The sequence below is a fragment of the Mytilus edulis genome, chromosome 7 (assembly GCF_963676685.1).
Source record: "Mytilus edulis chromosome 7, xbMytEdul2.2, whole genome shotgun sequence".
Lineage (NCBI taxonomy): Eukaryota > Metazoa > Mollusca > Bivalvia > Mytilida > Mytilidae > Mytilus > Mytilus edulis.
This window is the reverse complement of record NC_092350.1, coordinates 77,332,084-77,348,233: the sequence shown is the minus strand read 5'-3', so window position 1 is coordinate 77,348,233 and position 16,150 is coordinate 77,332,084. Positions and strand designations below refer to the sequence as shown.

General features: G+C 32.0%; 1 protein-coding gene across 11 annotated transcripts in view; it reads left to right on the top strand.

The window, feature by feature from the left end:
* The window catches only part of LOC139482270 (soluble guanylate cyclase 88E-like), a 240,323-nt gene extending 226,235 nt beyond the window's left edge, over positions 1 to 14,088 (top strand). For 10 of the 11 annotated variants that reach the window (XM_071266056.1, XM_071266061.1, XM_071266054.1 and 7 more), the window contains 4 exons: positions 5,136 to 5,292; positions 5,745 to 5,854; positions 8,003 to 8,092; positions 8,465 to 14,088. In XM_071266056.1, coding sequence (XP_071122157.1) covers positions 5,136 to 5,292; positions 5,745 to 5,854; positions 8,003 to 8,092; positions 8,465 to 9,052 — 945 coding nt within the window. In that variant the 3' untranslated portion in view covers positions 9,053 to 14,088. The remainder of the gene's footprint in view (positions 1 to 5,135; positions 5,293 to 5,744; positions 5,855 to 8,002; positions 8,093 to 8,464) is intronic. The other variant, XM_071266063.1, reaches the window with a different exon arrangement.
* The last annotated feature ends 2,062 nt before the right edge of the window (positions 14,089 to 16,150 follow it).

Here is a 16,150-nt window from a genome sequence, read left to right as displayed (position 1 = left end):
AAGACTTTAGACACAAAGTATACATACCATAGTACTCGCAGTTTGTTACTGAAAGCTATTTCAAAGCCTAAAATCACTATTGAAATAATCTAGGATATAAAATATCAAATAGTTCATATCCTATGGATGTAGCAGAAAGATGTCGCCAACAGTCAGAAGAAAACTTGATCTTGTGCAATGTTTGAAATGCGATGTAAAAATATCCGCAAATTTCTGTTTCTGTACTTCAAAGATAATACCAGTCAGCAGTGTTGATGTACACATTGGTCGATTTCTTTTGATGATTCTTTAAAGACGTAGCGTACCTACTATCATCTAAAATCATTATCTATCGTAAAATGGTGTTTTGTCTATTCCCCTCTTGGAATTAAAAAGAATTCATAAAAATCGAAAACACATCATGCAATCAGTTTGCCAATAAATTGTTTTCATCAAATGCAATTGAACAATGTGGTCTCTACATTTGCCTCAACTGTAACATTTTTATTAAAGGACACCAAATTTCATATTTCACCAGTCAGAATGATTACGTCTGCTGTGTTGTTTAGAGTTACTTTTGTCTATACACTTTTAACCCTGGATGTGATTATCCTGTATGGCTTTATAGAGTAACTACTCTTATATTTTTGAGATATTACTATCTTTAAAAACTAGTAGTTATTATCGTTTTATTGCCTATTCCTAAAGGAAAATGTTTATTCTACTTTGGCGTTGATTTAGATAGACATCAGGTGGCAGGAACGCACTATATTTATACTAAATACTTTTGTATGATTTTATTTAATGCTAAATTTTATAAATGCAAAGTTAAATTGAAAACAAAAGTAAATTGATTGTTCTGGTTGCTTTATCTTGGTATCTATGATGAGTTTATTTAAATATGAATGTGCGTATTACTTGATTTATTTCACTTCACTGTGCGGGGTTTAACCGGTTCGCTTATCATATCATAGACTAATCCATCTATAGATAGGTGTTTTGGGATTCATGTAAACTCATCAATAAAGTGTCCAGTTATGGGCATTGATCCGGTTAAAATGAGTAAACACTATATGTGTATTCGCAAAGTAAATAGTGAGACACAGCCGTTGATTTAATTGTCAAACGGAGTTTTAAAACATGTAATAATTGTCACATTTTGGAAATTGTGGAAAAGAAAGTATAACTATGATGCAAGTTGTAAAATATGCATGCATATGTCGTAAATCTATAAAGTTTTTACATACTTTTTTTCTTCCTTTTATTCCGAATGTGTTTTTAGGGGTATAGGGACAAGGGGATGAGGTAAGTTGCAAATAGTACTTCGACCTTATTGATTTCCTTTATTGAACATATCAAGCTTTAAACCGAATAATACAATAGCCAATACTTTGAAATACCTAGCTATACCACATATAAATACTTTTATTTTTAATTTATTCTGTTCGTCCCATATCATACACTCAGTTCTTTTGTAAATCCGTTTGCTGATACTGATAGGTGATTAGAATTCAATAATAATTATAACGGCAATCATCCTTATCACACACATCTTCAAATAGACTGTCCTTGTGCAAATAAACACGAAAGCTCCGCCCGATCAGTTGAAATAACATTGGTAACACAATAATGGTCTGGTAATAATTTATGAGAAGCTGGTGTTTCCTACTATCAGACAGATAGGCTAACCGTTCAAGATAATTTCAATTCAGTCACTTTTTCATTATGATTTATTAAGAGATAGTTTATAGATCATTTTGTGTATCCTTCAACTTTTGTCAGAGAAAACAGTAACAATAACAATATATCTGAAAACAATTGCCCTTAAGTAATAGAAATAAAAAAAAATTGATGACAAAATATGTTAAAATATCTGACAAAAACAAATTCAACAAGCTCTGACTCATTAAAACTATTGCGATATCATTATGACGTCATAACTGTGCACTCTAATAGACAAATAATAATTTAACTAATTTTTGAATTAATTTAAAAGGTGTTGGCTTTAAACAAAATTGGCCATCGTGGCCATACTCCTTTAATTACGTATAATATAACCAACAGGTCAATATTACCTACATATTACACTTCATTCTCTTACATCAATTCTGACATCAGATACAAAGTACCTTTCAATCATATTATTTTGTGTAGTAATGCATCATGAGCAGCATCCTTAATCTGACTTACCTTTTACGTTTAACTTACTTTTATTCAGTTGTAAGTCTGAGTTAAATTGGACCTCAAGTCAGATAACATGGTGTTATTATGAGTTGTAGAAAGTGTTCAAGTGGTGTTTTAACAAAGCATGGACTATGCCCTACATATTATGGTTCATTGATGATTTCATTTCCTATATGCCAATTGTCTGACAGCAGTATGACTTTGGGTAAAGGTACATTCAGGGGAATATGCAAAGCTTTACTTAAAAGTGATGATTTTGATTTTGATTTATGTTTCATTGACTAAAATTCAATTTTATTTCAGTTAAGTTTTCAAATACTATGAATCTTTAATACATTTCAGTCCTTTTCAAAACGTAGTTGCATTTTATCACCATTGCTGTTTAGAGTAAAACTGTTGTTAGTGAAAAGACACAAATATTATCTTCCAGTATTAGAATCGAAAAAAGGATATATTTTTTAACAGTTTGTGATAGTTGTTTTTACATTATCAGGGATTACTCTGAACAATCGATACCTATAGAAGTATAAATGTAAATCCATATTAGCCTAATTCAAAACTTAAAATTGGTAAATTCCTGAAACAACATAAAGGAGAGGCGAAAGATACCAGAGATACTTTCAAACTCATAAGTCGAAAATGAACTGACAACGCCATGGCTAAAAAGAAAAAGACCAACAGACAAACAATAGTAAACAAAACACAATATGGAGAACTAAAGACTGAGCAACACGAACCCCACCAAAAACTGGGGGTGATCTCATTTGCTCCGGAAGGGTAAGCAGATCCTGCTCCACATGTTGCACCCGTCGTTTGCTCATGTTAATACAAATGCGGTAATAAGTCTAATTCGGTAGGTCACAAAAGGGGACGGGATTGCAGTTACGATATTAGGAACATATTCGCTATCATCTGTGAAACGGATATTCCTTAACGGTCAACCAACTCGTGATTTTGTCCATAATACTTACGAAGGGATGATTTCAACTTCACCAATTGGAACATTTGGTTTAATAGGTTCCGTGTGAGCAGCAACCCTATATCAAGAAAATCATGAAAGGAAATTCAAGCCCGGGAATATCAACTCAACTCCCGTATGCAGGCGCTACTGGAATGTTGCTACATAAAAATGGAAAGTTCGCAAATGGGAAGCTGAAATCATCTCTTTTGTCGTAAAGTTTTGATTTCAACCGACCCTCATTGTCAATTTGTAAATATAAGTCAAAATATGAGGCAGACTTAGCTGTATCTGTTGTATCCTTTATCTCAAGTTCGATGGGATAGATGCGTTCAACATCCTCACCAAATTTTGAATTATTTAGTGAGAGAACATCATCTATATAGCGGAACGTAATGTTAAAGGTTACTTCTAATTTATTTTCATTCTTCAAATATGTTGTCCATCAAGAAATCTAGCATCTTGATAATGTCAGTGATTTTTAAGAAAGGTCAAATGTTTTAATACTATTGCAAAATGAAAGAGTCTTAGATTGTATGCACTCAAATGATCTTTGGAAATTTTTAGTACACACATCTGATTCACGCCACCTCTAAAAATAGGCAATTTCACAATAACTTTGAAGCCCGGCGTTGATTGCTGATCAAATTGATGTTAATAATTTAGAAGAGGTTTCGCGGAGCACTTGGAAGACAGTTGTTTGTAAGGACACTTATGTAGTTTAGGTATCCAATACAGTGATGGAAGATCCAGTTTTTCATCTATTGTTGAAATTCCCAAGGAATATAGAACAGACCTAAGATTATTCAGATTTCCTCTTTAGTAAGTGTCGTGGGAGTATATGTTGAGTTTCAAAGTGAATTGGCAAGACCTAATTCATTTATCAAGCAGTTAATGTAATGTGATTTACACACACGAATGATGTTTTTGGGGGCTTTATCTGCGGGGACAACAATATACTTGTCATGGAGGTAGGACAAGTGTTTTCCAACATTTGAGTCTGAAAAGATTGATGTAGCATGGGTAGTTAAGACCCATTCAGTTTCTTAATTCTACTTTGTATCAACGACCTCACAGCCTTAATCCATTCGGAAAGAGTATCTACGTCTTCTTTCTCGATTTCAAACTATTGCCTGGCATAATACTCGACTCAATCCATCAGTATTTTGAAGTTGTGTTTCCCATTGATGGATTGAGGCTCACGATATTTCGGGCCTTTGGATAACACATTTCGCAGAGAAGTGTTATTGACAATGTTTGGGTCATCAGTAATAACGTGGCCAGCCGGATTTTATATGAATGGGGAACAAGCACATGTGCATTCAGGAGGTTTAGACTTGAATTCGTCAATATTGAGATCATGCAAGACGTGTTTGCAATTGAAAGTTTTAGTTGCAATTGATTTGGTATAGGTATTAGAAATGATAGGTACAGACTGGTCTTTCAAATAGGGAGGTATTTTCGAGCGAACTCGTTTATGATGAAGAATATTGCCTAAGTTGATGGCATCGAGACCTTTGTTGGCAAAGGAAAGTTTAAGAAAGGATCTTAACTCCTTTATACCTTTTCCAATGCAAACTGGTTTGAAAAGTTTGTGACTTGCAGTAACCGAATTGATAGCTGTAGTTTCCAAACCTAATTTTTACAGAGAACGAAGTTTTGAAAGGGGTAAAGAATAAAGCTTCATGCGAATGGGATGAATACCTAACGTGTTTTGTATCAATGGCAGCAGGTCATAAATATAGACATCATGGAGAGTAGATGATGTATAGTGACCATAACCATGACTGCATCTACGTCGAGGAGTAGAGTTGAAAATGTTCCTCACATTCACCGAGCTACAGGAAGGACTAGATAAAATATCTATACCATCAATTTTGTCATTACAACCATATGGTGTCGCAGTTCCCAATTGTCGAATCCAGTAGTCTTTTTTTTTTGTCTACGGAGAGGTGTTCCAAATTGAGGATTGTCAAAGTATGATTTAACTATAGTCTTTTTACACCAATAACAGGTAGAAACAATTGGCGATGCTTACATGGTTGTAGCCGGCGCACCAGAAATATGCCCTGACCATTCCGCCAGGATACTTGATATGGCTCTAGACATGATTAACGCCGTTGTAGATCTCAGGGATCCTTCTACTGGTGGATCAATGAAAATACGAATCGGTAATGTCATTGTTTTGATCCTTTTAAAGGATTCTGAAAAAATAATTTTGTTTCTTGCAGAAGTTATTAATTCAAAAGTGACATTTTTTAGGATGAGTTATTTTTCTCGTATATTTTACAGAATAAAATAAAATATCAACTTCTTTCAAAGTTTTGATAATCTTAATAAGAAATATGATATCTTCTAGTATACTTCTTTTTTTACATCCGATGTGGTTTAATACATTTATTATGATAAACTCAATATATGATGGGAGAATGCCACGCTCAACCAAGTAAAAATATCTTCGAATGCTCTGTAGTATACATGTAGGGTAGACCGAACCACACATCCTCTGAATATTCATTGTATTTCTTTGGCAGTCAATATTACACGCTTTTTTATCTAGTACTCTCGCTTCCATATCAACTATAAAACTCAGCCTTATGATTTTCTTATTACTGTCATTTAGGTATCCATACAGGAAATGCAGTTGCTGGTGTTGTGGGTATTAAGATGCCAAGGTACTGTTTATTTGGTGATACCGTTAACACTGCCTCTAGAATGGAAACCAGCGGAGAGGTAGGATAATAAGTTCAAAATAATATAACTAGTGGTTCAACCGTAACAATGTTTGAAAAAATAACACTCTTTATTTTACATGCAAGAATGTGTATTTTCAAACAATTATTGCACTAAAAGACTCTTAAAAGAATATTTCGGTTGAGTAGATTATTTATGGAGATATGAATGACCGGTTTGCATTGCTCTTCAATACATATAGATTCTACCACAGTATTGAGCGTGATACGATATTCGTGTTGTTTATTCTTTAGTTTTCTATGTTGTGTCATGTGTACTATTGCTTTTCTGTTTGTCTTTTTCATTTTTAGCCATGGCGTTGTCAGTTTGTTTTAGATTTATGAGTTTGACTGTCCCTTTGGTATCTTTCGTCCCTCTTTTATCCGCTCGACTAGGTTAAATTTTCAAATTTAAAAACGCGTGGCTCGGTCTATTAAAGTAGATACAATGTATTCACTGATAAAGTTCTTTTCAACATTGACCAGACAAATTTCTGCTTCGCCAGAGTTGTCTCCCTATTATTCATTTTGATCAAAATTGTGCATTTCCTCAGTGTAAACATGGCTTGATTCTGTTTTGGTGCTGATACATTGCTGGTGATTTGTGACAAGCCGTTAGTCCTATTTGAATCAAACGTTACAGAATCAATACAATTGAGCAAAAATATGTATTCAAACGGATTTGAGCCTCCTTTTTATGCTCCCGCCGTAGCGGAGGGGGCATTAAGTTTTACCCTTGTCCGAACGTACGTACAAAAGTCGGTTTCTTTAGTTTGCCACCACCAAATGTTATGAAACTTTTACACAATGCTTATTACCACACACCATAGATCAAATTTTAATTTTGGTGGCGTCACTTAATATGTTCTAGAGTTATGCCCCTTTACAAATGGAAAAATTGCTAAATTTTTCGTTTCCGTTATCTAACTTTAGTTTGCCTTAATCAAATGTTATTAAACTTTTACACAATGATTATTACCACACACCATAGATCAAATTTTAATTTTGGTGGCGTCACTTAATATGTTCTAGAGTTATGCCCCTTTACAAATGGAAAAATTGCTAAATTTTTCGTTTCCGTTCTCTAACTTTGGTTTGCCTTAATCAAATGTTATCAAACTTATACAAAATGCTTATTACCACAAAATACAGATCAAGTTCGAATTTGGGTAGCGTCACTTTTACCGTTCTTCAGTTGTCTCTTTAACGGTTCTAGAGTTATGCCCTTTACAAATGGAAAAAATGCAGAATTTTTCGATCCCGTTCTCTTACCTTAGTTTGCCTCAACCAAATATCATGAAACTAATACACAATACTTATTACCACAAAACTCAGATCAAGTACAAATGTGGGTAGCGTCACTTTTACCGTTCTTCAGTTATGCCCGTTTATAACTTTATATGATATGCAAGCGGGGGAAACGTCTGTGTCCCATGGACACATTCTCTATTTATTTTACTTTTAGACATCTATTTGACTGTATAATAAGTTTTTTTTCTCAAATAATCGTAACTTCATACTACTTAAAAGGACAACATATTCAGTTCTATATCAGATGGAAACAAATTTAATTAAAATAGTTTTATTAAAGTATTATAAATTACATTAGTTTATAACAAACAGCAAGCACGAGAAACACGAGCCAAAAATCATACAATACATAGAATACCTGTCTTAATTCGCAATGCGACAAATTCCATCCAATGGAAAACCATTGTTAACATTACAGGTATTCTAAAACACGTGTTGATGTAAACAAACACGTGTTTTACCAAAACAAATACATGTGCTTCCTTTCTATTAATAAATATATTTATCAACCTTAATGTTACTTGTTATGAGCAGCACGACTGATGTCAAGTGTAAAGCAGAAAAAGCTTATTTTCACGGAGCAGAATAATTTCCGTATTTTAATGAGATGTGTGTTCTTCAATATTTAGTTATCTATGTAATTTGTAGACCGATTAACTTTATTGCCTTGGCTTTGATTTTCTTCTTTTAAATAGTGTTAATAATATAATTCAAATTCTGAGTTTTTTATATTTCATTGTTCAGAAACTTGACAAATTTCTTGACAGTTCTGTACACCTAGTTTATAATTTCCTCACTAATTCATAAAAAAAAAGGTAATATGTTTCTTATTTTGCAGTGTATGAAAATACACGTTGGTGAAACAACATATCGATTTGTGCAGGATGAAGACTATATACTTCACGAACGAGGAACAATTGACGTGAAGGTAAAACATCTCAATATAAGAATGAGCAAAAATGGTTTCCTAACAACGTATCTGTGAGCACTGTTGAATATATACATATGTGGTCTCGTCTATTCTTAAATCCATTTCATAATTTGTAAATTCTGAATCATTTTTTTTCTGTGTTATAGGTTGGCGTATATGTTTTCCTTACCACAACATTTGTTTATTTTTTATATAATTATATACAAAACGGGCTATGGTTCTTGGCTATCCTGAAGTACAATGAAACATGTATCTTACATTCAAGCAACACAATTCATTTCAAACATGTAGGCTTAACTGTTGTGTTAAGTCGATGATATCATATGATGTGATCTTTTTTTATATTTCATCCTACTTTATCAATTTCAGGGTAAAGGAACAATGAAAACATACTGGTTGTTAGGCAAAGGTTCTGAAGTAAACGAAAATCTAACTGGACAAAGATCAATAACTCCAGATGACAATATATCTATGTGTCCGATGGCTTCAATTGTCATGGAAGAAATGTCTCGAAGGTCATCATCACCGGATGTTAACTTTTCAAGGTCTCTTGACATTTGTGCAATGTACTCTCCTGTATCATTTGATGATATCCATCGAAATAAAATTCCAATTACCTTGCGCAAAGAAATGCAATTTAAACGGAATAGCAATGAAAGCTCGCCGAATAAACTAGCCAGAAACGAACAAAATTGTAAGACTAATAGACTGAATATTCATGAGAACAGTCCAGAGAAAATTCGGACAGACCTAACAAAACTTAACAATGTGAACGAAAACAATTTGAATGGTTTGCTCAAGAATGGATTCTTGACAGAAAAGGTAAATACCAATTTTTCTACACCAGAGGTCAAGAAAGAATCGAATATTACAGTTGAAAGTCACATGAAGAGAAACAATAATAAGGAAAAACTAGACACTAAAAGCTACCAAAGCAGTACATGCAGTATAGTATAAAAATAAGTATCTCCAGTGGTGATGAATTGTTATCAAACGGTTGGTAACAAGATGAAATGCGATTAAAATTATAACAATTGGTGACAATCCTGAATTACTGTTAAACTCGGGGATTATTTTCTATATATGTTGTAAGATGTTTAATTGAAAACCCATAAAAAAGCGTCATTGATGCAAACAGCAGTTAGGTAATATGTTGTACAATGCCACCGTTTTTGTCTAAACAATTTCCAGTTTTGAAAACAATACACAGTGAAGCTGCTTTTAATGATCGCATGATTTTTAACAGCGGGTGCAATGATCATTAACGAAAGTATTAATTGTAATAGCTTTGATTTCTAGTCATGAATTTGGCTATACTTTAGGTCCTTTGTGGTATTATCAGCTCTTCAACGTTTGTATAATGTTTTTGAATTTGAATATTTTGGCCTAGAGCATCACTAAAGAAAAATAAAAGACTATAACACTGACGGTACCAATTTAACTGCACCAGGTGCGCAGGTGGCTGATGCAGTACCGTTGGTACCGTTAATGAAGATTCTTTCAAAAGAAACAGACGTTTCAAATATCTTACATCCTGCTTTTTCATTTCCTATACTCTTTGAAGATAACAAATCACACTAATGTAATACCACAGTAGAATGATAAAAAAGTTTCTATTTTTAATTTAAGTTAAATAGAAATTAAATTTTTACAGTTAAACTTTAATTGTAAAATTCAATGCAATCCTTGAAAATTTTGCAGTTGGTTTTAGAAAATACTACATTAATTCTTCTTAAATCAACATTTGGTATTGCTTGGTTGTCTCAACTAATCTGAAATATATCGTGTCATTTTAGTTAAAAAGAAAATGTTGCCGTATACGCTGCAAAATATTTGGGATACAAGCATTTACTAACTAAAAGTTGTATCTTTTTTATTGAATGAAATTCATGAAACATGAAACACTTATTAATAGTCATCAGTTTAATCGTTTAATAGTAGATAAAATCCCATCAGGTTTGATTGCGGATCACAATGTTCATGATGTTAGAATTATTGATGTTAATTTTTATTCATTAAATTGTCATCAGAAATGTGTTTTGTTAAAGAATGAAACAATATGTTACGAAAACGTTTATTGTTTGTTCAGTACATATTTTACTTTTTTTATACAGAAACTAAACTTCTTGTTTTTATTTTTTTTACGTGTTTTTTTCTTCTAAATCTAAATGATCTAGTCATCTGTGTGTGTTTTTGTTTGCTAAATCACTATGATTTTGTTTATGATTTTATACCAAGCGTCTTTCAAATTTTAGCTCACCTGGCCCATTGGGCTTAGTGAGCTTGTCTCATCACTTGGCGTCCGTCGTCCGTCGTCGTCCGTTAACTTTTACAAAAATCTCTTTCTATGAAACTACTTTGACAAATTTAACAAAACTTGGCCACAATCATCATTGGGGTATCTAGTTTTAAAAATATGTCCGATGACCCCGCCTGCCAACTAACATGGCCGCCATAGCTAAAATAGAACATAGGGGTAAAATGCAGTTTTTGTCTTATATTTCTGAAACTAAAGCATTAAGAGCAAATCTGACGACGGGTAGAAATGTTCATCAGGTTAAGATTTATCTGCCCTGAAATTTTCAGACGAATTAGACAACATTTTGTTGGATTGCTATCCCTGAATTTGTAATTTTAAGGAAATTTTGCATTTCTTGGTTATCATCTTGAGTATTATCATAGATAGAGATAAACTATGAATAACAATAATGATGTGCTAAGTAAGATCTACAAATAAGTCACATTACCAAAATTGTCATTTGACCCCTTGAGAAGTTATTTCTCTTTAAAGTCAATTTTTAACAATTTTTTTCGTAAATTTTTTATTTATAATTGACTACGAGGGTCGGTTGATACAAATCTTAACGACGAAAGAGATGATTTCGGCTTCTCAATAGTGAAGTTTTGGGCATCTGAAATCATCACTTCGTAATTTGTACGGACGCCATCACGAGTTGGTTCACCGTTATGGAATATCTGTTATATAGATGATATCGAATATGTTCCTTATGTCGTAACTACAATCCCGTTCCCTTTTCACGAATGTGATTTATCGAATTAGACTTTTTACCTTTATTTGTGACATTTTTACCGATTGTGTCTGTTTGTGTTGTTCACGCATCATTATCAATATTATTAAATTTGACGCGACTGTCGTACAAGTGAGAGGTTTGGCGCTGTTAAACCAGGTTCGGTCCACCATTTTCTGCATTTGATGATGCCTGTGCCGGGTCGGGAATATGACAGTTGTTGCCCATTCATTTGTTATGTGTTTTGTCATTTGATTTTGCCATGTGATAAGGGACTTTCCGATTGAGTTTTCCTCGGAGTTCGGTATTTTTGTGATGTTACTTTTTTTTGTGATCTTTTACAAAAATCTTCTCCTCTGAAACTATTTTGACAAATTTAACCAAACTTGGCCACAATCATCATTGGGGTATTTAGTTTAAAAAATATGCCCGATGACCCCGCCTGCCAATCAACATGGCCGACACGGCTAAAAATAGAACAAAGGGGTAAACTACAGTTTTTGGCTTATATCTTTGAAACTGAAGCATTTAGAGCAAATTTGACAGGGTAAATATGTTCATCATGTTAAAATCTATTTGCTCTGAAATTTCAGACCCGTTGTTTGTTGCTGTCACTGGAATGGTATTTTTAAGGAAATTTTTGGTTATTATTATAGATAGAGATAAACTGTAAACAGCAATAATGTTCAGCAAAGTAAGATCTACAAATAAGACAATATGATCAAAATTGTCAATTGACCCCTTAAGAAGTTATTGCCCTTGATAGTCTATTTTTAACAATTTTTCTTAAGTTTCTGAAATCTTTTACAAAAATCTACTGCTTGGCAAAATAGAATTAAACTTTGCCACAATCATCAATTGATTGAAAAATGGATCCGATGACCCTGCCATCCAATTAACATAGCTGCAATGGCGAAAAATAGAACATAAGGGTTTACTATAGAAGTCTATGGGAAAATTGTAAAAAAAAAACAATTTCAAATGGTCACAACTTGAAAACTAATTTAAATAACTATAAGGGGTCTTCAGTAACTATTGTAAGACTACAATGGGATGACCTACTTTTAATTTAACTACTGGGCCAAATTAAACCAAACTTGGCCTCAATCATTATTAGGGCAACTTATACTATTTATTATGATTTTAACCTTATTTTACATAATTTCCAAAACCACAGTAGATACAGGTGAGCGACACAGGCTCTTGAGAGCCTCTAGTTAATGATATTAAAAAAATTTAATATGCAATTCTGTATCAATTTTAGCATTCTTCTAATTTGAATAGAATAATATGATTGTACAGTGGAATTGATGAACGATTTGACACGTTTATAATTCAACCTTGAAACTATTTATACTGAGGGTGTCAAATGATATATGTACGTCTTAATTTGTAACAACCGTGTACTGTGTAGAAAACGCAGATGAATTCTACACACAAAAAAACATCAGAAACTAAATTTCGTATAACCCAGTTGGCCTCGTTGTTAGGGTGCTTGACACAGTGCAGTGGGAGTTGCCCTAATTTGAAAGAGATTCAACTGCTGCAGGAAAGACAAAGTTTTGCTATATCAAATTTGTAAATCAAACATTGTTACTTTTTATACATTTTTATAAGCCTATTTTATATTTCTAAATATTGTTATCTTCATTTTTATCTTTTAAATGATCAAAACTGTTGTTGCCTGAACAATGCAGCATAACTGTAAGCGATATATCCGTACTACAGGATGAATACACACAAATGCAAAAGTGATCGACGCGTGACTGCAATGTACAAATCATGAAAGAATTTTTACTTTTTACTGTTTAAAGCAAACAATTATAATGTATGTATTACAACCATGATCTACATGTTTATAAGTGTTAATTTTATTGATATTCTTTTTTAACTTGTGAATTATAATTGGTTTGAAAATATTTAATTTGCTTTTCATACCACGACTGATAAATTACTTTTTAAAGAGTTGTATCATGAATTACAAAAAAAAAATTTAATTATATTTTGTAACAAATGTCTCTGATATTTATATAGAACATTGTGAACAGTTGAAAAAAGGTTTGAGACTCTTTCTGTACCTATATTGTAGAAGTTAATTCAATTAGTTTATCCACATTTTTCAGGAGAAATGTTGTTAATCGTGTTGTGTGGATAATTAACAGTACTTGCATTAAATATAACCTCTTGTAACCTACTGCTTAAACACTGACAAGAGTTTGAATATACTCTGTCGTGTATTTTTCGTTCACCTTATATTTTATTTATCTTTGTTTGTTATTAATTAATTGAAAAAAAAAATGAAAACAGCACTAAAATTTCATGCTTCCGAAGCGCTTTTCTGGATTTGAAACATTATTTATAAAAAAATCTTTGATCTCACGTCCTCTACCAGTCTTTATATATTAATCATATTTCATCATATAATTCTTCAGTAGATAGTTGCTGCCTACCACGAAGATGAAGAACGGTTTTTTTTTCATCCCTTAATCTTTATGATCGTAATTAATAGTTTTAATCTCATTCTTTTTCTCTTTCTGCTTTAATGAATAATCATGGAATTTAACACGATATGGAACATGGATGCAACATGTACAACAGCAATAACGTATTATTTGAATTTGAATGAAGCTTTGGTCGTAAATGTAGTCCATGTTGCTGAATCGTTGTTTTGGAAATATTGACCAGTATATAGGTTAATAAGTATGTTGCAATATTCTCACCGTCAATGATATAGTCATTTAACTTGTTTGAAAAATATGACGTCAATACACGGGTACAAATCTATGGCTATTCATTTTCTTTTATAACAAAAGGACAGTTCCAAGCTTTGTTCATCATTCGTCGTATCGTTGTCAGTTATGGAATCTATTTGCAAAAAAGTATATTTACTTGAGAAAAACCTTGTCCTAAGATGATACTAATATCATCATAAAGCATGCAATAAATAAAAACAATGTCGAATGCCTTGGTTTTATAGTGTTTAATTTTTCATCAAATGATAATATTATGTTATACCGTAATTTTTTTCTAATTTGTTAGAATTCATTTCTACATTTGAAACGTGAAAAAATAAAGAAATCATAATGTAATCAAGTGAAAATAGATATCTAAGTAAAATGATTTAGTTTCATAAAAAGTTGTTATAAACATGATTCATTCTAACACAATAGCAATACATCACTATTCGACTTCGATTCACATTTACTTAAATGCACGATGTCTACAATCTCAATGTGCCGATTAAGGAAACATATATATATAATTCCAATGTTGCAGACTTTCTTTTCATTTCAGTTTTGTTTTTTTTTATAGGAAGAAAAAATTTTAAATACGTATAAGTATGTTGCCGTCCATTTATATTGTACATAATAAAATTGAATATAAGTATAATTTCTTCAGTCTGTGTTTAATGTTGTGTGTTCTTTCTTGTTTGGAGCAAAATAAATATGGCGTTGATAGAAAAGTTCAGGAGATTCTGTAACAAATAATTAACAAAAAGAAAAAAATTAACAATGCTATAATACTAATAGGCGAACAAATAGATAAATGGATAATTATATAAATAAATAAACAGATAATATACAAATGAATAAAATTTTGCTGACGATAATAATCCGAAGCATTAAACACTGAACCATATTGTTTCATTTAATTTTTTGACCCATTCATCATGTGAATTAATGTACCTCTTATTTTATGAACTTTTAAATAAAAAATCTACGATATACCATGAACACACGGATCCTAACCCTTAGAAAATGCCAGAGGTAATAAATGCTTCATCTTCTTTTCATTACATGAGTTTTTTTTACCATGACAAATATGTTGTTGTTTTAGCAGATAAAGCCTCAAACAAATTAATTTTAAATACAAAAGGTATAACTTGCAATGTTTCACTAAAGAACTTGGTATTCACAGCAAAACTGAGAATCTCAAATATACCCCTGCACATTTCCCTTAAGTGTAGATTTTAGAAGGTCAAAAATATGTCCTTCTCCTCATAAGATTTCACATAAAAAAGGACGATGAAAATGATTATACTGGAAACGTTTCTTACTTAAAATAATAAAGAACGATATATAACTAGGTCGTCAAGATGTTCGACTAAACAGCAAATTTTATTTTAATTTTTATATATTTTATTTTTTTATTTTTTGGCTTTACACTACCATCTCAATACTCAATTTAAAGATCGACTACATCGTCTATTTAATCAAACATATTTTTCTACAAAAATTGGTAAACGTAGATACAATTTATTTTATTAAAGTCCGGAATATCTTACTTTGCGAGGAACAACACTTATTCCTACAACAAATACACCCAAAATAATATCATAGAATATTAGACATTTTGATCGACAACATATTTGTTGAGTTTATTGGATTGATATTTTAGCAGACAGTAGACATTTCAATAAGAATTCATTGTGTACCGCTTCTTTAACTTCACTTTCATTTTTATGAACTTCTCTCCTAAGTACCCCATTGTCAGTAATATATGACAGTTGTTTTTCACTATTTTGTTGATTGACAACTTTTGAATTTGTCAGTTTTTGTGGATTTCTCCTTTTTTTACTTTACCTTTGAGCTTGGTACTCTTGTTATTCCTTTTTTTTTACTTTACCTTTGAGCTTGGTACTCTTGTTATTCCTTTTTTTACTTTACCTTTGAGCTTGGTACTCTTGTTATTCCTTTTTTTACTTTACCTTTGAGCTTGGTACTCTTGTTATTCCTTTTTTTACTTTACCTTTAAGCTTGGTACTCTTGTTATTCCTTTTTTTACTTTACCTTTGAGCTTGGTACTCTTGTTATTCCTTTTTTTACTTTACCTTTGAGCTTGGTACTCGTGTTATTCCTTTTTTTACTTTACCTTTGAGCTTGGTACTCTTGTTATTCCTTTTTTTACTTTACCTTTGAGCTTGGTACTCTTGTTATTCCTTTTGTTCAATGAGTGGTTACATCTCATATATCCTGGTGAATTTGAGATTAAGATTGCAACCGAAAGTAGGTCCGCTTGATATCTT